Source organism: Eptesicus fuscus, chromosome 15 (genome assembly GCF_027574615.1).
Source record: "Eptesicus fuscus isolate TK198812 chromosome 15, DD_ASM_mEF_20220401, whole genome shotgun sequence".
Taxonomy (NCBI): domain Eukaryota; kingdom Metazoa; phylum Chordata; class Mammalia; order Chiroptera; family Vespertilionidae; genus Eptesicus; species Eptesicus fuscus.
In genome coordinates, this window is record NC_072487.1 from 76518140 (window position 1) to 76541751 (window position 23612).

The 23612-nt window shown below is 66.0% G+C and overlaps 1 protein-coding gene across 2 annotated transcripts in view; it reads left to right on the top strand.

Moving 5' to 3' along the window:
• The window catches only part of NTNG2 (netrin G2), a 46870-nt gene extending 23258 nt beyond the window's left edge, over window positions 1-23612 (top strand). The window contains exons 2-8 of one of the 2 annotated variants that reach the window (XM_054727591.1): window positions 814-1457; window positions 11596-11768; window positions 12982-13008; window positions 17270-17344; window positions 20122-20289; window positions 22078-22212; window positions 22728-23612. In XM_054727591.1, the coding sequence (XP_054583566.1) occupies window positions 814-1457; window positions 11596-11768; window positions 12982-13008; window positions 17270-17344; window positions 20122-20289; window positions 22078-22212; window positions 22728-22960 (1455 nt within the window). In that variant the 3' untranslated portion in view covers window positions 22961-23612. The remainder of the gene's footprint in view (window positions 1-813; window positions 1458-11595; window positions 11769-12981; window positions 13009-17269; window positions 17345-20121; window positions 20290-22077; window positions 22213-22727) is intronic. The other variant, XM_054727592.1, reaches the window with a different exon arrangement.

Consider the following 23612-nt stretch of genomic DNA (forward strand, 5'->3'; position numbering starts at 1 on the left):
GCTTCCGCATGAGGCGGACACACGGGCTGTGCCAGGGACAGGCGCGCCCGCCACGCTCTGCGCCATCAGGCGGGTGTGGCTCCCGCTCCCCCCGCGGGGCCTGGGCAGGGCCGCCCCCTCCCGAGGCCAGGCTGCCTCCCCGGAGCGTGAGGATGAGCGCCCGTTCTGCCTGGAGGTGGGAGGTGGGGTGCAGACCGGAGAGAAGGGAGTTGACTTTGTACGTGAGGTCGAGGGCCTGGCGCTGAGTTCAACCAACGTTTGCGGTGAGTGGCCCCCCCGCCCCGTGCCTGGTGCAGCCCCGGTGGTAAGGGTAAGGGTCAGGAAGACACCTCGGTGAGGAAGCGCTTAAAGAGGAGCTTTGCAGGCAGACGGGGCGGAGGGCAGGTCCCGGGGAGGGAGTGCCGTCTGCAGAGGCTCAGAGGCGCGGGCAGTGGGCTTGCAGGCCGGGCGGCTAGGTGGGCGGCGCCCAGCAGGTGGGACAGGGCTCCGGGCACCGGGGTCTGTGTGCCGAAGCCTTAGACCTTCGTCCTCCGGGCAGTGGGAGCCACGCCCACCTCTGACGTCTCCACTTAGAGTCGGAGCGAGCGTGCTTCCCGGGCTGCCTCCATGTCACGGCCTCTACGAGCTTCGGGGAAATGGGCGCGAATGACCGGCCCAGGGGGTGCTTCCTGGCGCCTGGACGCGGGCCCTGAGGCAGAACACGGGCCCCGTGGCCTCTGGCCGATGCCTGGGCCCGCGGCGGGGGCCGGGCTGGGCAGAGGCGCCCGGGGCCCCGCAGGCAGCAGCGCCCACCGGCCTCCCCTGTCCCCGCAGGAGAACCCCTACCTGTGCAGCAACGAGTGCGACGCCTCCAACCCCGACCTGGCCCACCCGCCGCGGCTCATGCTCGACCGGGAGGACGAGGGGCTGGCCACGTACTGGCAGAGCGTCACCTGGAGCCGCTACCCGAGCCCGCTGGAGGCCAACATCACGCTGTCGTGGAACAAGAGCGTGGAGCTGACGGACGACGTGGTGGTGACCTTCGAGTACGGCCGGCCCACCGTCATGGTCCTGGAGAAGTCCCTGGACAACGGGCGGACGTGGCAGCCCTGGCAGTTCTACGCGGAGGACTGCGCCGAGGCCTTCGGCATGCCCGCCCGCCGGGCCCGCGACCTGGCGGCCTCGGGCGCCCACCGCGTGCTGTGCACCGAGGAGTACTCGCGCTGGGCCGGCTCCAAGAAGGAGAAGCACGTGCGCTTCGAGGTGCGGGACCGCTTCGCCATCTTCGCCGGCCACGACCTGCGCAACATGGACAACCTGTACGCGCGGCTGGAGAGCGCCAAGGGCCTCAAGGACTTCTTCACCCTCACCGACCTGCGGCTGCGGCTGCTGCGGCCCGCGCTGGGCGGCACCTACGTGCAGCGGGAGAACCTCTACAAGTACTTCTACGCCATCTCCAACGTCGAGGTCATCGGCAGGTGAGGCCGCGGGGGTGGGGGGGGGCGCCGGGAGGTGACCTGGCTCCTGGGGTGCCACCCGGTGCCGGGATGTTACCGCCGGGGCTCCTCCCCGGAGGGTGGGGGGTGGGGGTGGGGGGTGACAGGCGTCCTCCATGGAGCCCAGGCTGCCGCTGCCCACGGACCTGGGCGTCTGGGGAGGCTGAGAGGAGCGGGCAGTGCCGGCCGGGCTTGGGCCAAAGCCCAGTGCGTGTGGGGGTGTGGGGGGGGGGGCGGGGTGCTCCGTTACTGTCCAGTGATGATTCAGGGACAGGGCGCTTGTGTCTGGGGGTCCCAAGACCACCTTCAGACGCCATGATTTGCTAGAAGGACCCCCAGACCCTGGTAGAGCTGTGACGGTCACAGTTCGTTCACGGCGAGGAGAAGATGCGGATGACAGCAGCCGCGCAGCACGGGCAGAGGGCGGCTCCAGGGTCACCCGCGGGCCGGCGTCCTCTCCCTGTCGGACAGCCCGCGGCTCCCCAGCACCGATGCGCGAGGACACGTGCGGACTGGGCCAACCGGGGAGCCGGCCCGGGCCTGGCATCAGGGGTTCTGTTGGGGCTGGGTCACGTGGGCACAGCTGACTGCCCCTGCTTGACCTTGGCCAGAGGCTCAGCTGATACTGGTGCCCAAAGCCCCACCGTGTATCCCCCGATTAGCATAAACCGCCTGGCGTGGCCCGGCCGCAGGGCAGCCAGCACACTCTCGGGGCATTCCAGGGGCCTGAGGTTCCCCCAGGAGCCAGTGCGGGGCCAGGCTTTCCTTAGAAAATAGCATGTGGACGGCCCAGCCTGACCGCTGGCCGCTCCCAGCTCCCAGAGGAAGTATCGGCATCACTGGGAAACTTGCTAGAGACGCACCCCCGGATCCCCCCTGCTGCATCTGAACCGGGTTGGGGGTGTGTGTGGCCATCTGTGCTTCCCTGAGCCCCTGCGTCCAGGGCGCACCCAGTCTGGGAACCAGCTGTGACCGGTGGGAGCACGGGCCCTGGTGGCTAGCCAGCCAGCCGGGGTTGGGTCCCAGCCTGCTCCCCTGGCTGTGAGGGCAAGGACCTCCCCGGCCTCAATTTCCCCACCCGTAGAGCGGGGATCACGATCGTGCTTCCCTGGATCGTGGTGAGAGTTAAACGAGTTCCTAGGAAAGCTGACGAACCATTCTGAACAAGGGCGTGCCCGGCCCGTAGCACGTGCTCAGTTTTTTAAACTGTATTCGTTGGATAAAATAAACGGAAGTCAAAACGATGGCGCCGAAGAGCTGGGGCAGGCCCAGGAAGGCCGGATTGAGAGCCGGGGGGTTGGGTGATGAGGGCCGGAGCGGGGACAGCACGCCCGGCCTCGCCCGCTGCGGCTCTGCAGACGCCTGTGAGCAGGTGCTGATGAGGGCCCGGCCGTTTGCGCGTGGGGAGCAGCGTCTCACCCCGTCTCTGTAAATACACACCTGCCGGTGCGTCCCTCCACCTCCTGCACGGACCTTGGCGAGCGGCTGTTCAGGCTCGGGAAGGCCTGTGGGTGTGGGGAGGAGAGGCCGGAAGCTGCCGTGGTCCCTGTGGGGCGGGGCGGGGGGGGGCGGGCGGGCGGAGGCTGCGGGGCCTTTGTGGTCAGCGGTTTGCGTTTCATTTCACTGGGACGCTGCGTGTGGGTTCAGGTGGGTCAAGGCCGCACGCCGCTCACGAGGCGGGGTGCCAGCAGGTGAGCGGGGAGCAGGTGCACAGGCAGGGCCTGTGGCTCTCACACCTGGACTCCTCACCCTCCCTCGTGGGGGGCAGGACATTGTAAGTCAGGAATATTCTGGAAACCTGATCTGTGACCACCGCTGTGGCTGCCAGGGGTTAAGGATCGAGCTTCTATGCCATTGTTCGAATGTGTGTCCCGGGTTCGGGACTCTGGTCAGTTCGGTGACCTCTGCCTGCCCTTGGGATGCAGCGGATGTTGGCTCCAACCCGCCCTCCGCCCCCAGTCCCGCCAGGCTTAGCAGAAACCCACACCGTCTGGGGCTTTGGCCCTTCTCTGACTCGCTTTGAGCTGCTACGGGGGGACCCTCATCTTTTTTTTTTTTAAATATTTTTATTTATTTCAGAGAGGAAGGGAGAGGGAGAGATTGAAACACCAATGATGAGAATCATTGATCGACTGCCTCCTGCACGCCCCACACTAGGGATCAAACCTCAAACCAGGGCATGTGCCCGACCGGGAATCGAACCGTGACCTCCTGGTTCATAGGTGGACACTCAACCCCTGAGCCACTGGGCTGGGCGGGACCCTCATCTCAGGAGTCTGACCCGGGGGCACCTGCCCTTCCTGAGGTGGCTCAGGCGGGGTCCCTGATGGGGCAGTCAGGGCCCGCAGTGCCCTAAGCTCCTGCGGGGGGCTGTCTCCTGGGAGGGACTCGAGATGGGCACGTGGGGCAGAGCGTACCCAGGAGGGCGGAGGGCAGAGGGGCGGGAAAGGGCCTCGGCTCTTCACTCCATCCAAGTGAAGAGCGCCCCCCGGCGCCCGGGGACCGGGGCTGTGCCCCTCTCTGAGCCTCAGTTTCCCACCTGTGACGTGAGGGCCAGGGCGCCTGGAGCCCGCGTCTCCCTGGCCAGGTCTGCCCAGCAGCTCCCAGCTCCCCAGGCACCCAGCCTTCACGGGCAGGAGCAGCGGCGTGAGACATGGCGAAAGGGCGGCAGTCAGTTCACAGAGGCCGTGAGCACTCGGGCTGGTGGGCCGGGAAGCGGCCGCGTGGCTTATCGATGGATTAGGCTGGATTAGGTGGCCCGGCAAAGGGCTGTGCCGGTCTCTTTTTCCTTTTCAAATTCCTGGGAGCCCCCTGGGCCAGGGAGCCGGGCAGGCCCAGAGCGCAGGATGGGGTGGCAAAGGTGGACATGGGACCCGTCCTGAGCAGGTACTGGGGACCCCAGGGGCTCTCAGGGTCTCGGGTCTCGGGCGGAACCTGTTCTGGGCTCCGTGGGAATTTCACGAGCCAGAGAAGCAGGCTCGGCGCGTCGGCCAACTCGGGGGCTGGGACAGGGAAGGGGCGTTGGCCGTCCTGTCCTGACCACAAGGCCCTGCCCAGGGGCAAATTCTCCTGCCCAGGATACGCTTGGAGGTTCCAGGGAGCCAGTCCAGCTGGGCCTTTGCCAGCCAGGGAGAGGGGAGTGAGCTCCCTGTCCTGGAGGTATGCAAGTGGCAGGGTGGTGTTTGGGGGAGACGGGGGGCAAGGGGGAGGCCCTGTACAACAATAATCAGCACCGATTAAGGGAACAGGGAATACTGCGTTAGGATGCATGGGTGCTGGGTGCCAGGCATTGCGTCCTCACCCCTTCCACCCAGGAGGAGAGAGGAGACCTGCCAGGTCCCAGGTGGACGGGCGCTGCTGGCCCATGACCCTGATTGTCTGAGCCCTCGGCTCCCCCAGATTCTGCTGGGTCGGGCTGCTCACCCGAGTCCCTGGGCTGAGGACACGGCCTGTTCTCTTCTCCCCGACCCTCCCCCTCCCCAGCCTCTCCTCTTCCCCAAACGTCCTGTTGCTATCGATCCCCCAGTAACTGGAGATGACGGGACTCAGGCCGAGAATAGGAACCGAGGCGGGGAGGAGACCTGGCTGGGGCGTGTGTGTGTGTGTGTGTGTGTGTGTGTGTGTGTGTGTATGTGTGTACACGTGTGAGCACAGCCCCGGCCTCACCCGACATGTGAGCACAGACCGCACGCAGCTGCCAGAGTTAACACTGGGGTCAGAATCCCGCTTCTCACACTTCAGGGACCCCTCGCCAGTCCCGGCTCCGAGGCCTCTTTGTACCTCGTCGACAGCCCCAGGAGTTGGTGTCAAAGAGAAGCTGCGTTTGAATTCAGATCCTTTCATTTGCAGTTTATGGCCCTGGGCAAGGCCCGTCCCGTCCCAGCCTCAGTCTCCCCACCCGCAGGTGAGCTCGAGGCCAACGCACAGCAGGCGCTCAGGCCGGGGCGACTGTGATCCTGACAAGTCAGTCCCGAGTCCCCAGAACACACCCCTTTTCCGGGTGCCTCACCCTTGGGGAGCCTCTCCAGCCAGTCGAGTCCCTGCTCTCCACCTGCAGCCCCTCCATCAGCCAGCGGGTGAGCAGGAGACACTCACTTGAATGGTAGACGGAGCCAGCACGGCTTCGGAAGCGGGTCACTGCCCAGCGCCCACGGGTGAACAGGAGGACCCAGGCCGGGCCTCTGGCTGCCGGGCCTCTGGCTGCCGGGCCTGGGACAGGCTCCGGGCCCGCTCCATCCAGGCACCTGCAGGACCTCATTCGCTATAATCGGGGCAGGACAGACAGGGCAGGAGGAGGTCCAACCCAGAGGACTCCCCAGGCCTTGCTCTCCCGACCCTTTCTCCCCTCCACAGAGGGAGCCCGTTTTAGACCCCCAGATGCTGCCTCATATGCGCCCCCTGCAGGCCACAGAGTGCCCCCCATGCACCCAGTCACACTAGGCCACGCTGCACCCACAGGTGAGCTGAGCCTCCGCAGCAGCCCAGGCTGCCAGGGCCTTGACCTCGGGGAGTCGCGCTGCTTCTCCCCATTGGAGCTGCCCATTCAGGGCCTGGGACCCCGAGACCCGTGGGAAAACGCTCGCCTCTGGCTCCTTCTGTCCCTCTCGCCCGTCTCTCAGCCGAGCAGGTTCTAACGCGGACCCGTCACCACCCCACCCCACCCTGGGGAGGCGCACGGGCATCAGGAGTTTGCTGGGGTCACGGCCATCCTCCCACCGTGCGGAGGCCTTTTCTCCCAACACAAACCCCGTCGTGTCACTTTGCCGCACGGGCCTTCAGCGGCTTCCCATTAACTCAGAACCAAGTCGACGCCGCCCCCACCTCCGAGGCCTCTGGGACCAGCCCCCTGGTGTTGGGTCCCTGGGACCCGCCTGTGGCTGTGCCTCTGCCTGGAGCCCAGCCCTCCCACCTGGCAAACTCCTCGTCCCCCAAGACCTGGCCCAGAGGGCAGCTCCCTGGGCTTCGGAGGCTGCAGGCCTGGGGCCCTCCCTCCCTCCCTCCCTCTCGGGCGGCAAGGAGAGCAGCGCTGTCCCCGCTACACACACCTGCCGACTCTCACTCGCTCATTCACGAACAAGTGAACCTCCGCACCTGAACAAAGGAGCCTCACTCACCGTCAGTGCCGCTTCCAGAGAAGAAAGGGACCGGACACAGGCAGGCGCTGCGAGGGGGGAGCCGGCGGGCTCGCTAGCACCACGCCCAGAGCTGCCCCAGCACGCCCTGCGACCGCTCACGTTTCCCCTGGCAGCACCCGGGCCAGCACCTGGGCCAGCACCTGGGCCAGCACCTGGGCCAGCACCCACCCGGGCCAGGCCTTTCCCTGGGCAAGGGCGTGGGGGGTGGGGGCCTTCCACAGGGGAAAAGTGGTTTTGCTTCAGTCAACCTGGTCGCACCCACCTTGTCACCCCCAGGCCATGGCCCGGGAGCCACCAGCCCCTCCATCAGCCCGTGTCCGGCTCCTGGGCAGCCTGGGCTGTGTAATGGGAAATGGGATTAGGAACAGACCGGAGGGTGATGTATGTTAAAGCACTTAATAGAAAAGGACTTCGCACAGCCGCCCGAATTTGATTTGGCCAATGAACTCAATTGCCGGCCTAATTGCATTCCCGGAGGAGCGCCAGCCGCATTCATCCACATTACCGGGACGCAGGCCGCGCCAGGTGCCCGCGGCCCCGCGGCCCACAGCCCGCACCTGCGCTCAGCCCCCCGTCGGGGGTCTCAGGCCTGCAGGGCTCAAGTTCCCCGTCACTCGTGCCTCTTCCCCCAACACCGCAGCCCCGCCTCTGCTCCAGAGGAGCTGGAGGTCACCGGGCAGAGCTGAGCGATGACCAAGAGCCCCCGGGGCCCGGGGTGCTCCCTGCGCCCACATGTACGCCCCATGTCCGAGGCTCGCTGTCCATGCCCCGAAATCGTGGTGGGGTGGCCTTCTGAGGGGTGTCGGCCCCGGCCCCCTCTCCCTGCCCGGCTCTGGCTCCATCTCCCGCTCCCCCAAACTCCCGCTTCCTTGGTTCCCCGAGGAGGCGATGACATCATCTCTCCAGGCCCGAGCTGACCTACATCCCTCCCCCTCCGCTCCGGGCGGCTCTCCAAACGCCCGCTCCTCACCGCGAGGAGGGAGGGCCCGGCTCACGATTCTCACGGAGCGGCGGTGCCAGGCCCGTGTCCAGATGGCGCTCCTGCCGGCAGCTCCCGGGCACCGCCTGCCCCTCCCCGCAGGCCTGGCACACACCCGCCTGGCACCTGCTGGTGCCCCCGCCGTCCTGACGACCACCTCACATGTCTGTCGGGCACCCCACTGGCCTCAGATGGACAGGATGGGTGGGGTTCTATGCCAGTTGCCCCCGGGCAGAGGCAGAGCGAGTTTCTGAGAACTTGGGGCGTCTGGGACTGCCGTCCCCCAGGGGCGAGCCGGGCGCTGCCTCCAAACTGTGGTCTCCTGGGGCTCGTTAGGGGCTCATCAGTTCCAGAGAAAGGAACAACTTATTGGGGCCTGTGGCTGTGGCCATCTGTCTGGTGGGCCAGCTTCCTGTGGGGAGTGGGTGCCCCATGCCAGGCCTCGCGAGAGGTCAGGGGTCAGGCCTGAGGCCATCACTCAGCCATGTGGGTGAGCAGGGGTGGCTGCCAGGTAACATGCAGGATGCATGTAATGTTATATTTTATATAAAGAACAATTAATTTTTTAGTGTAAGTGTGTCTCATGGGATGTACTTACACTAAAAACCTTATTGGTTGCTTGCCTGAAACTCAAATTTAGCCAGGCATTCTATATCTTTATTTTTTATTGAGAGAGAGAAAGAGAGAGAGAGAGAGAGAGAGAGAGAGAGAGAGAGAGAGAGAGAGACATCAATTTGTTGTTCCACGTATTTATGCATTCATTGGCTGATTCTTGTATGTGCCCTGACGGGGGATTGAACCCTAACCTTGGTGTATGTGGACAACGTTCTAACCCACTGAGCTACCCGGCCAGGGTCCTATTTTCTCATTTGCTAAATCTGGCAACTATAGTGACAGGCGCAGTGACTCTTAAGATGGGTCATTTAGACGCCGAGAGCCCGCTGTGCGCCAGGCAGCGTGCTGGGCACGTACAAAGAAGCAAGTGGCCGAGGTGAAGGTCTGAGGCACAGGTCGACCCTCCGGTTTGCGAGCGGAAGATCTGAGGCCCAGGGAAGGGACTTGCTCAAGGTCACCCAGCACGTCTGCAGCAGGGCCTGGCAAGCCTAGCTGCTGGCTCAGCATCCACCTCTCTCTCATCCCCCCACCCCCTGACTATTGCCATCTCGAGTGAAAGGCATGGGACTCTGAGACGGGTGGGGTGGGGCTGGGGAGGGGACACAGGTCCTGGCGGCTGCTGACCGGTGGCAGCCGGGCTGGCCGGCCTCGCACGCCCCTCTGTTCACTGTTAAAGGTGCTCCTGATGGATGAGCCGTGTCGCGGGGTCAGGGGCTCAGGTGACGGTTTCTGATGAGACTGATGGCTCTCGAAGGTCAGATTCAGAAAGCGATTTCTTGGGAAAACTGATCCCATGGGTGCATGGATGCTGGAAAGATCTGGGCTGGAGGTGCGGCCGGGAGTCTGGGCCACCCCCAGGCCTGAAGGGGCGGAGCTGGCTGTGAGGGCCTCTTCCCTCTGTGGCTGCGTTTCCTAGGCCGAGGCCGGGCCGCTGGATGGGGAAGCAGGGCCGTGGGCGGCAGGCCTGGGCGGGTCTGCCTCAGCGCCCCCTTCCCGGTCTTCATCCCCCACGTGGAACCACATAAGGCGCCGCTGGGGTGGGGGTGGGGGTGGGGGTGGTGTGGCCATGATGTTCAACTCTAGCGCCCAACATCCCTGGGTTCAAACCCCGCCTCCTGCGGCCTTGGACGGGGTGAGCTGCTGCACGTGACCGACCAGCATCCTGCATCCTCTCCTGGGGACGGGAAGAGAGGCGCGTCTGGGTTTTCCCAGGGACCCCAGGGATGACTGACGCACGGAGTCCAACCCCTGCTCACGCGAGGCCCAGTCAGCTCCGTGTGCAGCTCGCGCATTTCCGTGGTTTATCCCGCCTCCCGAGGCCTCCGGGAGGGGGGAGACGAAACCACGAAGGACGGCGGCCGGAGGCGGGAGGATGGCTGTGTTTGGGGAGTGTGGGCTGGTCGGCGTCTCCGAGCCTGGGGCTGCCTGAGAACCTGGCTGGAGGCCCCCGGCCGCTGCCCGCTGCCTAAAGGGGCGCCCGGCTGTGTGGCCTCGGCCACTTACCGACCGTCTCTGAGCCTCCCTCCCTCCCTCCCTCGTCTGCAAAGGGGAGGCGCAGCGACGCCCTGCGCAGGGCTTTGGGGAAGAGGCGGTGACTCATTCACGGAGGCTCAGGACCCGTCTCTAAAGGCTCAGGGGAGAAGGAGAAAGCCAGTGGGCCCTGGCCGGTTGGCTCAGTGGATAGAGCGTCGGCCTGCGGGCCAAAGGGTCCTGGGTTCGACTCCGGTCAAGGGCATGTACCTCGGTTGCAGGCTCCTCCCCGGCCCGGTCCCTGGTCGGGGCTCGTGCAGGAAGCAGCCAATCGATGTGTTTCTCCCACATCGAAGTCTCTGTCTTTCTTTCTTTCTCTCTCCCACTCTCCCTAACAATCACTTCCCCGTCACGGACAGGAAGCTGAGGCCGGGGAAGCCCAGCGTGGTTCCTGGGGTCACAGTGAACGTCTCAGGCTGTGCTCTGTGCCGGCCCGGGAGACGTCCCCGCGCGTGGGCTCCCCGCAGCGCTGCCCGCCGGGACGGCCTCACTGCTGGTGGAGGAGCCATGCTCATTCCGGGCTCAGCCAGGGCGGGCGGGGCAGCGGGACTCCCTCTGGGAGATGGGCAGCGGCGGGGGGGTGGGGGGGGCTGGCCAGCATTGGGGGGCAGGAGGGACACCTGGGTCTGGGTCAGGAGTAACCAACCCCGTGACCTTGGCAGCTTCCCCCGCACGCACGCGCACTGCAGGACCTGTCACCCTGACCCCCTGGGACTCTGCCGCCGGCATTACAACATGCTTCTCAGGTTCGGCCGGCCTTCTGCGCATTTTTAACGAGCCAAGGTCACCGGCACCACCCAACGCTGCGATGGCAATCTCTCTGTGTGTCGCTGGCGTCTAAAAATACCTCGTCCTCGGGCCAGAGGCGCGGTGCGTTCCTGGCTCCGCACAGCTGGTTCCTCTCCAGCCGGCTCAGTGGGACATTAAATAGGAGAGAAAAAACACACCTAAAGCCTTCGAGGTCAAGTACATTTTGCAAACTAACTTTTGTGAGACAAAGTCAGACAGGGCTCATTCCCTCAGGCCTTGTCAGAGCCTTTAATCTGCCCGCGCACCGTGTCGATGGGTGGGGCAGGGTGAGGGGGCATCAGGAGGGCACGTCGGCCTGTAGGTTTGAGCGCAGGCTCATCTCTGGGGTCCCCAGGAGGAAGGGCCCCCCATACCAACAGCTGCCTGCCCACCCCCATGCTTTTCCCAGAGGCCCACAGGATACAGTGCGGGCAAAAGCAGGTTTACAGTTGTTGGTATCGAAAACGATGCAATCATTAATAAAACAAGAATAAACTCTGTGAGCCTCCTTGGGCCCCGCCCTGTGCGTGTGGTCGTGGATGGAACTCGAGGGAGCCGGCCCCAGCTTTTCCGTGGGCGTCTTACTCCCGCCGTGTTGGAGTAGAGCTGCGCCGGCCGGTGTCCAGGCTCGGGGAGCCGGTCCGGCCGTGGGCCCGAGAGTCACGAGCAGCGGGTGGTGTGGGTCGGTTTCCAGGGAGCCCTCCCCAGGCCTGAGGGGCCCTCTTCTGCGAGGGGAGGTCTTGCCACCCGGAGACCTCCCTAGCCCGGAGCAAAGGGGTCCCCAGCTGGGCTGCTGGCAATACAGTGTCTGGGACAAGGGCACTGGCACCCCCACGCCCGACCGAGGCTAGGAAGCCCTTGAAACCAAGGTCAGAGGTAGACCCACAGCCTGAGTCCCGGGAGGCCTGAACGGTGTCCCCTCGACGGGAGGGGGAGCCGGGTGCGACTGCCCTGAAGGAGAATCCTGGCCGGGGAGGGGGGGACGGGGGCTGGCGGCCTCTCGGGTCCCTTGCAGCCCCCCGTCTCCCAGGCCCGCCCCCGGGAGCTCACTGACTGTCCTGTGTCCCTGCAGGTGCAAGTGTAACCTGCACGCCAACCTGTGCTCGGTGCGCGAGGGCAGCCTGCAGTGCGAGTGCGAGCACAACACCACGGGCCCCGACTGCGGCAAGTGCCGCAAGAACTTCCGCACGCGGTCCTGGCGGGCCGGCTCCTACCTGCCGCTGCCGCACGGCTCCCCCAACGCGTGTACGTACGGCGTCCTGGCCACTGTGCCCCCACTCCGGCCGCCAGCCAGCCGGGCCCTGGTCTCCCCGCCCTTCAACCCAGGAGTTCTAGATTACACATGCACACACACACACACACACACACGCACACACACATGCACACACACGCTCAAACGTGTACACACAAACACGAGCAAACGTGCACACATAAACACACGCACACGCAAGCACACCTGTGCGCATGCACGTATACACACATGTACTCGCCAACATATATGCACACACAATAACGCATGTACACACATGGCAAGCCTCATCTGCATGGGGCCTGGGGCGGGGCTCAGGTGAGCTGCTGGGCGTCTCCCTGCTCTCCTTCCCCTCCTTGCCCTGAGGCTGGGGGTGGGGAGGAGGCCCCCGGGGTGTCAGGGCCGGTGGTGGGGACCCTCCTCCAGCTGACTGGTCAGCACCTCCCTCCCAACCAGCATTCATGGGCAGTGACAGCCCCCTCTGCCTCAGCCGCCCGGAGGCCCCTCTGTTACCCCGAGTTCAGAGGGGCCTTTGAAGCCGTCACAGCCGTCCTCGGGGGCGGCCACAGGTGCCTGCATCACGGACACCCCACTCCCCGGGGCCCAGCAGAGTCCCGTGTCCCCCGGGCGCCCTGAGCTGCAGGGAGCAGGGGTGGCCTGGGGCTCATGGTCGATGGCTGACATTGGTCAGGCGCTTGTCTGGGAGGCTGCGCTCAGCCAGCTTCCCATGGGCCCCTCCCAGCAACCCCACCGATGGTATTGTTGCCCCATTCTCCAGACCATCAGACCGAGGCCCGTGCCTCAGCGCCCTCCTGGGACTCGAGGCCTGGGTGCAGGCAGGAGCCCCTCCACCAGCGCCCTCCGACGTGAGAGACAGACGTAGTGACTTTAGGGTGACAGAGCTGAAGCCTCGCAGGGTGACGCCGTGGCCCGGGACCGGCCTTGAAGGCTGCCTATGGCCGGCCCCTCCCGCTCCTCCTCCCAGGAGCCCAGCCCACTTCTTGGCCGCCAGGGCCTTCTCTAGTCCCTGCCACTTGCCCTCACCGGCGGCCTCACCGGCATCGCCTGCCCTGCGGCCTCCCTTCCTCTCCTCCCTGCCTCCTCCCCCTCTCGTGCCCCATTCTCCTTCCAGAGGGCCCCCGGGCTCCGGGCCCCACGGGCTGAGACTGCCCGGCCACGGACGGCAGCTGAGACCCTTCTCTCCCACAGGTGCCGCTGCGGGCTCCGCTGTTGGCAGTGAGTACACACCTGGGCCCGCCTGGGCCGGACCGGCCTGCAGTGCCCACCGCCTGCATGTGCTGGGAAGAGCAGGGGAGGGAAGCAGGGGGTCTCCTGCCCCACTGGGCCCTGGGGCGCCCCACTCCCTCCTAATTGTGCCCCTGTGCATCGCCATCGCCTCTCCCGCTCCCTCCCGCCCCCTTCGGGGCTGCAGCCCCCCAGCTCCTCCCACCAGCTGCTCCTTAGTGCTGCTTTGGAAGGGCCCCATGACCCTGTGAGTCCTGGCCCCTCCCTCTCGGGCCAGGCAAGAGTGGGGTCACCTTCCCCACCAGCAGCAGAATCCCCCAGTCTGACCTCTGGGCACCTGCAGCTATGGCTCTGGAGAGGTTGGGGGCGGGGGTGGGGGGCTTCAGGGGAGGAGTTAGGGCGGGTCCTAAGGCTGCCAGCTCAGCTCAGGCCCCAGAGCAGTCAGCCTGGGCGGCCTTGCCCCGGCGGGGGTGCCGGCTGCTCTGAGCACTGCCAGCGGCAAGCGGCCAGCGGTGGGAGACCCCAAACCTCAGAAATGCTCTGGAGGCACCGCCTCCCTGCACCAGGGCTCTTTGGGGCCACACCTGACCCGGGGGCACCCAGGGCCCAGAGGCACCACAGGAAGCTGGGTCTGAGGGGGCCCAGGTCCACTCATGGGGTCCCACGTTGCTTCTCTGCGTTGCTCCCACCCGCCAGCTCCCACCCTCGCTTGCTTCTCTCTCAGCGGCATCGGCGGGTCCCAGGAAGACCCTGGCCCCAAGCCCCTGGGGCCATAAGGGGGCCCGATCACTCCTGCCCCCACAGTCACTGGGCACAAAAACCGTCGAGGTGGTGCCGTGTCTGCCTGTACGCGGCGGTCTGTGGGTGGGGCCGGTCGTGCACCCCCCCACACACACGAGGAACCTCGACTCCATTGGCTGAGCTGCTGCTGACTGGGTGTAAGGGGCGCAGGGCACAGCGCAAAGCTGGGAGTTAGGAGAGGGTCCGGGGCCTGGCAGCGAGCGAGTCAGGTCGGGCTTGAGCCCTGAGAGGGAGCCCCCCACTGACTGTCCAGGGAGCCCTGAGAGGGAGCCCCCCACCTGCTGACTGTCCGGGGAGCCCTGAGAGGGAGCCCCCACATGGTGACTGTCCGGGGAGGCCTGAGAGGGAGCCCCCCACTGACTGTCTGGGGAGCCCTGAGAGGGAGCCCCCCACTGACTGTCCAGGGAGCCCTGAGAGGGAGCCCCCCACTGACTGTCCGGGGAGCCCTGAGAGGGAGCCCCCCACTGACTGTCTGGGGAGCCCTGAGAGGGAGCCCCCCACTGACTGTCCGGGGAGCCCTGAGAGGGAGCCCCCCACTGACTGTCTGGGGAGGCCCTGAGAGGGAGCCCCCCACTGACTGTCTGGGGAGGCTCTGAGAGGGAACCCCCCACTGACTGTCCAGGGAGCCCTGAGAGGGAGCCCCCACATGGTGACTGTCCGGGGAGGTCTGAGAGGGAGCCCCCACCCGCTGACTGTCCGGGGAGCCCTGAGAGGGAGCCCCCACATGGTGACTGTCCGGGGAGGCCCTGAGAGGGAGCCCCCCACCTGCTGACTGTCCGGGGAGGTCTGAGAGGGAACCCCCACCTGCTGACTGTCTGGGGAGGCTCTGAGAGGGAACCCCCACCTGCTGACTGTCTGGGGAGGCTCTGAGAGGGAACCCCCACCTGCTGACTGTCCGGGGAGGTCTGAGAGGGAACCCCCACCCGCTGACTGTCCGGGGAGCCCTGAGAGGGAGCCCCCACATGGTGACTGTCCGGGGAGGCCCTGAGAGGGAGCCCCCCCACTGACTGTCCGGGGAGGCCCTGAGAGGGAGCCCCCACCTGCTGACTGTCCGGGGAGGCCCCCCACCTGCTGACTGTCCGGGGAGGTCTGAGAGGGAGCCCCCACCTGCTGACTGTGCGGGGAGGCCCTGAGAGGGAACCCCCACCTGCTGACTGTGCGGGGAGGCCCTGAGAGGGAGCCCCCCACTGACTGTCCGGGGAGGCCCTGAGAGGGAGGCCCCGCTGACTGTCCGGGGAGCCCTGAGAGGGAGCCCCCACCTGCTGACTGTGCGGGGAGGCCCTGAGAGGGAGCCCCCCCACTGACTGTCCGGGGAGGCCCCCCACCTGCTGACTGTCCGGGGAGGTCTGAGAGGGAGCCCCCACCTGCTGACTGTGCGGGGAGGCCCTGAGAGGGAGCCCCCACCTGCTGACTGTGCGGGGAGGCCCTGAGAGGGAACCCCCACCTGCTGACTGTCCGGGGAGGTCTGAGAGGGAACCCCCACCCGCTGACTGTCCGGGGAGCCCTGAGAGGGAGCCCCCACCTGCTGACTGTGCGGGGAGGCCCTGAGAGGGAGCCCCCCCACTGACTGTCCGGGGAGGCCCTGAGAGGGAACCCCCACCTGCTGACTGTGCGGGGAGCCCTGAGAGGGAGCCCCCACATGGTGACTGTCCGGGGAGCCCTGAGAGGGAGCCCCCACATGGTGACTGTCCAGGAAGGCCCTGAGAGGGAGCCCCCACCTGCTGACTGTCCGGGGAGCCCTGAGAGGGAACCCCCACCTGCTGACTGTGCGGGGAGGCTCTGAGAGGGAACCCCCACCTGCTGACTGTGCGGGGAGGCTCTGAGAGGGAACCCCCACCTGCTGACTGTGCGGGGAGGCATGGCAGCTTTGCGTCCTGAGCCCAGGCGGGCAAGAGGGCGTTAGGGGAGGAGGCTGCTCCAGGGTGACAGCCAGTGACCCGAGGTGCCCACGTTTTGGGGTCTTCATGCCTCTTTAGCAACTGAAGCCCCTGCCTGGGCCCCCACTGTGCCTGGCGCCCCGCTGAGATGGACAGCCGCTGCAGTGGGCGGAGCCTGGGTCCCGGCCCACAGCTCTGAGATGGGCCGCGGTCTCCCCCATCCACTGGCGAGGGTCAAGGCTCAGGAAGGCAGCTGGGGTCGCGGCCCAGGCACCTCAGGAAAGCGGGTTGGAAAGGGACCGGGGAAATGAAGGAGCAGCTGCTCACGGACGGCCTCGCGCTCAGGCTCGCTGCCGGGCGCTCCCTGCCCACTGAGCCGCCCAGCCGTGGCCCTGCGGCCTGGGGCTGAGGTCGTGCGCCGTAGGCCCTGGCTTGCAGAGCTCCCCGATTCCGCAGGAACAGACGGGCCTCCATCTGCTCTTGGCACTGGACACAGGCCCCTGCAAGGACGTTCCTCCCACACCTCAGCCTGTCCCCCAGCCCCGCGGGGCCTCTCCCGTCCCCAGACCCCGTCCCCAGAAAGGTCCCGAGGCTCCAGATGCCTCCCCAGGGCACTGCAGGCTCTTTGGCCAGAGTCCAGCTGCCTGTGAACCGCTGGCCCAGAGGTTTCTCCCTCCTCCAGTCAAGCTGTCCGCAGGGCAAGGGGACAAGGCCGCCCCCACCGCTAATCCTCGCCCCAGGAGGGTGGTGGGAGCCGCGGGCAGGCGGGCAGGCGCTAGTGCGGCTCTAATGAAGCCCTGGCCGGTGGGCCCGGCCCGCCCTCACTGAACGCCTAGTGATGTCAACTCGCCATCCGAAGGCTCCCGTGGGAAAGGCTGCACACGTTAGCCGGTAGATTTTCTTTTCCTCTCTGCACCGAGCGCATCCGAGAAACCCCGTTAGAAGCAGAAAGAATCCGATTTCTCCCGGTCCCTCCGGGCCTGTCCTTTGGAATTTGGCGCAGAGCAATGCGACTCCGCCCGTCGCTGTGTCCCCGGCTGTGGCACTTGGGGATTACTGACATTGGGGTCCCTGGTGGAAATGGGCCCAGACCAGGGGGTGGAGGGAGAGGTGGTGGCCGGGAGGCAGGCCAGACACTGGAGGACGCCGTCCCTGCGTGGGGCCGGACCTTCTGGACACGGTTGATGGCGCCCCCTATAGTCATCAGCCTGAGACTCGGCACAGAGAGCTCTGCCCGTCAGTGGGAACGGGACCACAGCGGGGTAGAGGAGTCCCCACACCAGGGGACCCGCTGAAGAAAGGACTCCCCAAAGTATGCAGACTCTCAGGCAAGGAGCCCTCCCACACGGCTTCCCGTCCACGCGGCTTCCCATCCACGCGGCCCGCTGCAGCTGCTGTCACGTAGGCGCTGCCTCTCCCGCAGATTTGGACCCAGTTCTGTGGCCAGTGTAGACAGCCGCTTCTTAGAGCTGCTTCTGACCAGGGTCTGTAGACTGTGGCACCTCGGCGTGTCCCCAGGACACCCCAACCCCAGCCCCTGGCATGACTTCCTTTCTCCTCTTCTTTTCCCCAAGAGTGGAACAGGCCACCGACAGCAGCCCCCCCAGGGGCGAGCCCCCCCCGGCCCCAGGTGTCCTCCCCAGCAGAAGGTATGGGGGTCTTCCTCTCACACCCACAGGCCCTCCTCCTAGTGGAGGCAGCAGGTGTACTAACTGGTACATAGTGGGGACCTGGGTGGGAGTGGGGACCTTGGAGTTCTGCCCGTCCCACACCTCTCACCTACCAAACCCACGCCTTTTTAATCCCACCCCCAAGGGCTTCCGAGCTGAGTGGAGAATCCCCTTGGGCAGTGATGGAGCTCAGGTCCAGAGGGCTTTTGGGGGGGTGACTAGGAATATATAACAGAAAGAAGCACGGTCCAGGCGGCAGGACCAGCCAGGCAAAGGCTTGGCAGTGGGAGGGCAGCGAGTGGCCCACCTGACCAAGAGGCAGAGTGTCGGTTAAAGGAGAGCTGGCGGGGGGTGGGGGGTGCAGGGGGAGAGGCCCTGATACCAGGCCGAGAGCCTCATTCTCTAACTACAGGGGCAGGAGACACGCATGGGCTTGTGGCCATAGTGACACGCACAGGAGACTTAGGAACCTGTCTCCAAGAAGGGAAGCCACCCCATCCCAGCTCACCTGTCCCCTCAGCAACCCTGCAGCTGGGCAGTAAGCAGGGCTTTGGGCGCCCTCTGCTGGCAGGACCTGGAACCACAACCAGTGAGACCGGGTCTGCAGTTAGTTCCCAGCAACCTGGAGGCCCTGAGCCCAGCATCCTCCCAGGTGATGGAGGCAGAGCCAGCTGGACTGGACTGGACTGGACTGGGCGCCCTGGACTGGCTGGGGTGCCAAAGACTCCCAGGGGGAATCTGAGGGACGATGCTCCCCGCAGGGTGGGGTGGGTCTGGACAGTCTGCTCCCGGGAATCGTGGGGCATGGCGGGTGGTCAAGGACTCGCTTGGTGGAGCAGGGAGGTTGCTTCAGGAAGGAAGGGAGATGCCAAGGGCTGGATGCCAGGCTGACTGGACGTGATGCTCCCGGGAGTGGGGGGGCTGGACGGCAGGAGGGGTGTGTCAGCCTGTCACTTGGTCCAGCTCAGCTGGGGCCCGGCTGTGGGTGCAGGAGGAGAAGTGACGGAGGGTGAGTCCGGCCGGGTGGCAGCTGGTCTCCGAGGGGGACCGGAGGCAGGCTGGCTCTGCGTGCTCCCCAGTCACTCATGTCTGAGCAGTAGGTGCCAGGCCTGCCCCGAGCTGGCAGGGCGCCCGGGAGCCTTTGCTGGGCCCCGTCAGCCCGCCGGGCAGGGACCGGGCTGATGAAGAGCTTGTTTCTAATCTCCAAGCTGCGGGCACCTTCCCCGCTGCCCCGCCCCCGCCCAGGCCCCCAAGCCTTCCCGGCTCAGGCCCCAATCTCCTCAGCTGGTGCCTATGGAAGAATTCCAAGGTAAGGGGAGGCCCAGGGCCGGGTCAGCCCTCCTCACCTTACCCCGCCCCCTCCACTGGGAAACCCTGGTGCAGGCTGGAGGGCCGGTCCAGGCTCAGCCCCGCCCAGAGCAGCTGGGCCAAGGTGACCCGAGCCGTCTTCCCTCCAGCCCTCCCCCAGGGGAGCCGGAGCAGCATGAGTCAGGCTCAGTGGGCAGCACGGCAGGCAGAGCAGCCGCCAGAAATAGCCGGTCCCAGCTCCCCTGGGAGGTGGCCCAGGGGCCGTCTTGGTTGAAGCAAGATCTGGGGCACGGAGGTGACCGATGCTACTCCTCGGGACGCTGGGCGGGTGCCCCGCCTTCTCCCTGGAGAAGCAATGTGAAGGGGCAGGTCCAGGAGGCCCGTCTCCCGGGCACATCTCAGGGGCTCATTTCTCCAAAGTCTCCCATGCCCTTGACCCCTGGCCCCTGGTCATCCTCCCTCTCCCGTCACAGAAGGGAGGTCGCGTCCTCCGGAGCCACACAGATGGTGTTCGGAGGGTGGCCGGCATCCTTCCCTGTTCAGGGGTGGCCACACTGGCTTTCTTATTCAAAGGGGTGTCGAGTCCCTTAGGAGGGACACCAAGAAATGACCCCCCTCTTGAGTCAGGGAAGGTGACCCTCCGCACCAAACCCCGCCCCTTCATGAGGTTGTGGAATCCGCCCGCAGTCCCTGGGGCCTTGCCCCGGGCAGTCACAGGGCTCGCTCAGTCCCTGGAGCAGGTGCGGGGCTGGAGACAGCGGCGGGGGGGGGGGGGGGGGGGGGGGGGGGGCGGGGCGCGGAGATGGCTGTCCCCCAGGTAGAGCGGGAGCTGGCCCAGCCTAGGAGCAGGCAGAGGGAGCAGGCCCTGTGTGTCAATCACGTGTGCAGAGCAGCCCAGGTAGCGAGGGCCTGCAGGTGGTAGCCCTCCATCCATCTTCCAGAGCAGCTCGGGAGGAAGCTCCGCCCCTCCATCCGCCCAGCGTCCCTGCGGGCACCTAGGCCTCCTGAGTCGTGGGGACGCCGCGGTGACACCGTGGACCCAGCACTGCCCGCCCTGAGCTCACACTGGCATGACCACCCTCCCTGCATGAAGCATTGCTAATCGCCCTGGCGTCTCCTGGGCATCCCCGCAAAGAGCACCGTGCCCGGGCACCATGGGCGCTGCCCATTGGCCCTCCCTGGGTCCCGGCCACAGGGCCAGGTGGCAGTTGGTGGGCTAAGCCCACTCGGGCTCTCCTTCGAGCTCAAAACTGGTGCCCATCTCTCCCCGAATGGTAAGAGGTGCTGGAGGCCCAGGTCCCGAGCCAGGTCTGACCCCTGCGTGTCTGGGGGCAGGTCCGCCTGTCCCTGGGCCTCAGTTTCCCTGAATGCATGGGTCAGGGGGAGGCAGAAAGGTACAGTCTCCGCTTGCTCACTGACCCCTGCTGTTCTCCCACGCGGCGGCCCAGACTGCGAGTGCTACGGCCACTCCAACCGCTGCAGCTACATCGACTTCCTCAACGTGGTCACCTGCGTCAGCTGCAAGCACAACACGCGGGGCCAGCACTGCCAGCACTGCCGCCTGGGCTTCTACCGCAACGGCTCCGCCGAGCTGGACGACGAGAACGTGTGCATCGGTGAGGGGGGGGCGCTCACCGGAACCCTAACAACCCTAACCCTAACCCTATCCCTAACCCTAACCCTAACCCTAACCCTATCCCTAACCCTAACCCTAACTCTATCCCTAACCCTAACCCTAACCCTATCCCTAACCCTATCCCTAACCCTAACCCTAACCCTATCCCTAACCCTAACCCTAACCCTATCCCTAACCCTATCCCTAACCCTAACCCTATCCCTAACCCTAACCCTAACCCTATCCCTAACCCTATCCCTAACCCTAACCCTAACCCTAACCCTAACCCTAACCCTAACCCTATCCCTAACCCTAACCCTAACCCTATCCCTAACCCTAACTCTATCCCTAACCCTAACCCTAACCCTATCCCTAACCCTAACCCTGGGAGGGCCCAGCACAGGATGAGCTGGACCGTGTCCCTCCGTCCGGGTGCTGGGCCAGGTGCAGGGCGCACGGAAGGCCCAGCAGTGCGTGGAACCCCCGGGCTGTGGAAATTCCCTCTCCAGGGCCCGCTCAGCTGCTCTATAAAGACCGAGTCCTCTAGGAGGGGCACCAAGAAATGGCCCCAAAGCTTTCCAGCTCAGCCTAACCCTCCTCAGGTGGTGCCCAGTGAAGTTTCCAGAATCCGCTGTAATCACCTCATTGGGCCCGTAGCTGGGGCTGTGAACTGGCTCTAGCGCTTGCCTTGCTGTGTGCATCTGGGCAAGTCCCTCCCCACGCTGGGCCTCAGTCTCTGTGAAGTCAGGAGGTGGATAAGATCAAGGGTTTCAGCCCTTTTTCTGTGGCTGAAGCCACAAAATTACCCAATGAAATTCTTCAAAAGCTTTATAGGCAGCGCCCAGCTGGAAGCTGCCCCACCCCACGGGTCCTGAGCTGCTTTCTTCAAACTCCACTCCAGCACTGGTTTTGGGGACCCTGAGCCTGGGCAGGGACAAAAGGCCAAAGCCATGGTCCCCAACAAACACCCCCCCACACACACACACCCAGCACTGCTCACCACCCCCGCCTGCCCTGTCTCCAGGAGGCCGGGTCTCAGCCCCATTGCCCATCCCCAGGCCAGCGCTGGCCGGGAGCAGGAGGGCTGGGCTCCGGCTGAATGACAGGGAGGCCTTCAGCTAATCCCATCAGCTCTAAGGGGTCCACGGAATTGTGCTGCCGATGTCCCCACAACCAGGTGCAGGGCCGGGCCAGGCCTCTGGATCCGATTAGAGGCCCCTGCTCCCCCAGAACCCCTCCCTCAGCGTCTGTCTGCCTGAACGCCCTGCCTCCCCCCCTCCCCCGGGCTTCAGGGAGTCCCCGAGTGGGGACACGCCCCCTCCCGCGGACCAGAGGCCCCAGGAAACCAGCTGGGGAAGAGCTGGGGGAGGCGGGAGGCCTCTGGGGCTGCTCCTCCGCCCTCCCTGGGAAGGGGCTGTGGGTGAGGGCTGCACCCCAACCCGCCACACACACCTACGACAGCCCCCAGGGGCGGAGCCCCACGGCTCTGAGTCACAGCTCTGGAGCCAGGAGGGACGGCCCCGCTCCAGGCCCAGGTGCTGAGGCTGAGGCCCAGCGGGGAAGGGTCTGTCCCCGGCCACACAGCCCAGGGCCGGGGAGGGAGGAAGAGGGGGAAGGGAGCCAGGGAACGAAGTCGGTCTCGAGATTTGGACACCCGTCCAGCCGCGGGCTCACTGCGTGGGGAGCCCCACCCGCAGTGGGGAGCCCCGCGGGAGGAGTAAGGGGCCGGGCGGGGTGGCGTCGGTGCCCACAAGTCCCCTGACCGCACACGCTGCACCTGTCCGTCCAGAGTGTAACTGCAACCAAATCGGCTCCGTGCACGACCGGTGCAACGAGACCGGCTTCTGCGAGTGTCGCGAGGGCGCGGCGGGGCCCAAGTGCGACGACTGCCTCCCCACGCACTACTGGCGCCAGGGCTGCTACCGTGAGTGCGCGCCGCGGGGGGCGGGGCCTGGTGCGGTGGGGGCGGGGCCTGCTGTTGACAGGCGGGGGCGGGGCCAGGTGGGGGGGGGCCTTTATGACCCGGGTGGGGTCGGTGTCGGCGGGACTCGGGGGAGAGGTGGAGCTGGGTGCTCGGGAAGGAGTTGGAGGCCAGCCAGAGCGGGGTTGGGTGGATTGGCTGGAGGAGGAGGGAGCGAGCCCCGCCCTTAGTCGAGGTGAGGGGTGGGGGGCGGGCGTTCCAGGCACAGGAAGCAGCACCAGGTGCCCGGGAGCGGGACAGCCACGAGCAGAGGCGGGAGGGAGGCAGGGCCCCGGTCTCCCGGGCGAGGTTACAATCCACGCAGGGACGTCTCGCACCAAGTGCGCCCTGAGCCTCCGCCAGCCCCTTGGTTCAGGCCGCGCCCCCGGGGTTTGCACATCCGTCGCGGGAGCTCCAACGTGGGGGCGCTGAGGGGTGTAATGAGCCTCCACCCGAGTTAACGCCCCTCCGCCCCGCAGCCAACGTGTGCGACGACGACCAGCTGTTCTGCCAGAACGGCGGCACCTGCGTGCAGAACCAGCGCTGCGCCTGCCCGCGCGGCTACACCGGCCCGCGCTGCGAGCAGCCCCGCTGCGACCCCGCCGACGACGGCGGCCTGGACTGCGACCGCGCGCCCGGGGCTGCGCCGCGCCCCGCCACCCTGCTCGGCTGCCTGCTGCTGCTGGGGCTGGCCGCCCACCTGGGCTGCTGAGCCCGCGAGGACCCGGCGGCGAGGGGGTCCGCCTGCCGTGCACCCTGCGCCCAGGGGCCGGGCCGGGCGGCGAGAAGGGTGCGGCCCCAGCTGCTCCCAGGTGCTACTCAGCAGAGCCCTCCGCCCACCTCCTGACCTCCTCCGTGGCACCTGCCCCCGCCCCGGCGCTGCAGCAGGGGGCGCTGTGGGACACCGGCCCCAGTGGCCTCCGATTTTGGTCTTAGTTTTTCTATTTCCGGCCGCCCCTTTCCTTTTTTTAATTTTTTTGCTGGCGATGAGACGGGGCGGGAGAAGCGCTGCTCACCGAGCACCCCCAGGTAAACACACACACTCTCGACTGTTGCAGACACCCCTGCACCTGTCCCTGGCTGACCACCAGCCACGGACCCTGAACTCCAGTTGCCTACAATTCCAGTCGCTGACTTGATTCTCTTTTATATTCTTTCTTGGTTTTCCTTTGCAACCCGCCAGACCCCAGGCTCGGGAGAGGCCTGGTGACGGAGGAACACCATCTGGGGAGGGAGTCAGGAGGAGGGTTGGGAGGGCTGGAAACTTTGTTTTGTAGAGAACTATTTTTGTTTGTAATAACCGTCCCCTATGAGAAGGGACAGGAGCGACGCTGGTCACCACGGGGTGGTCATCCTATATAATA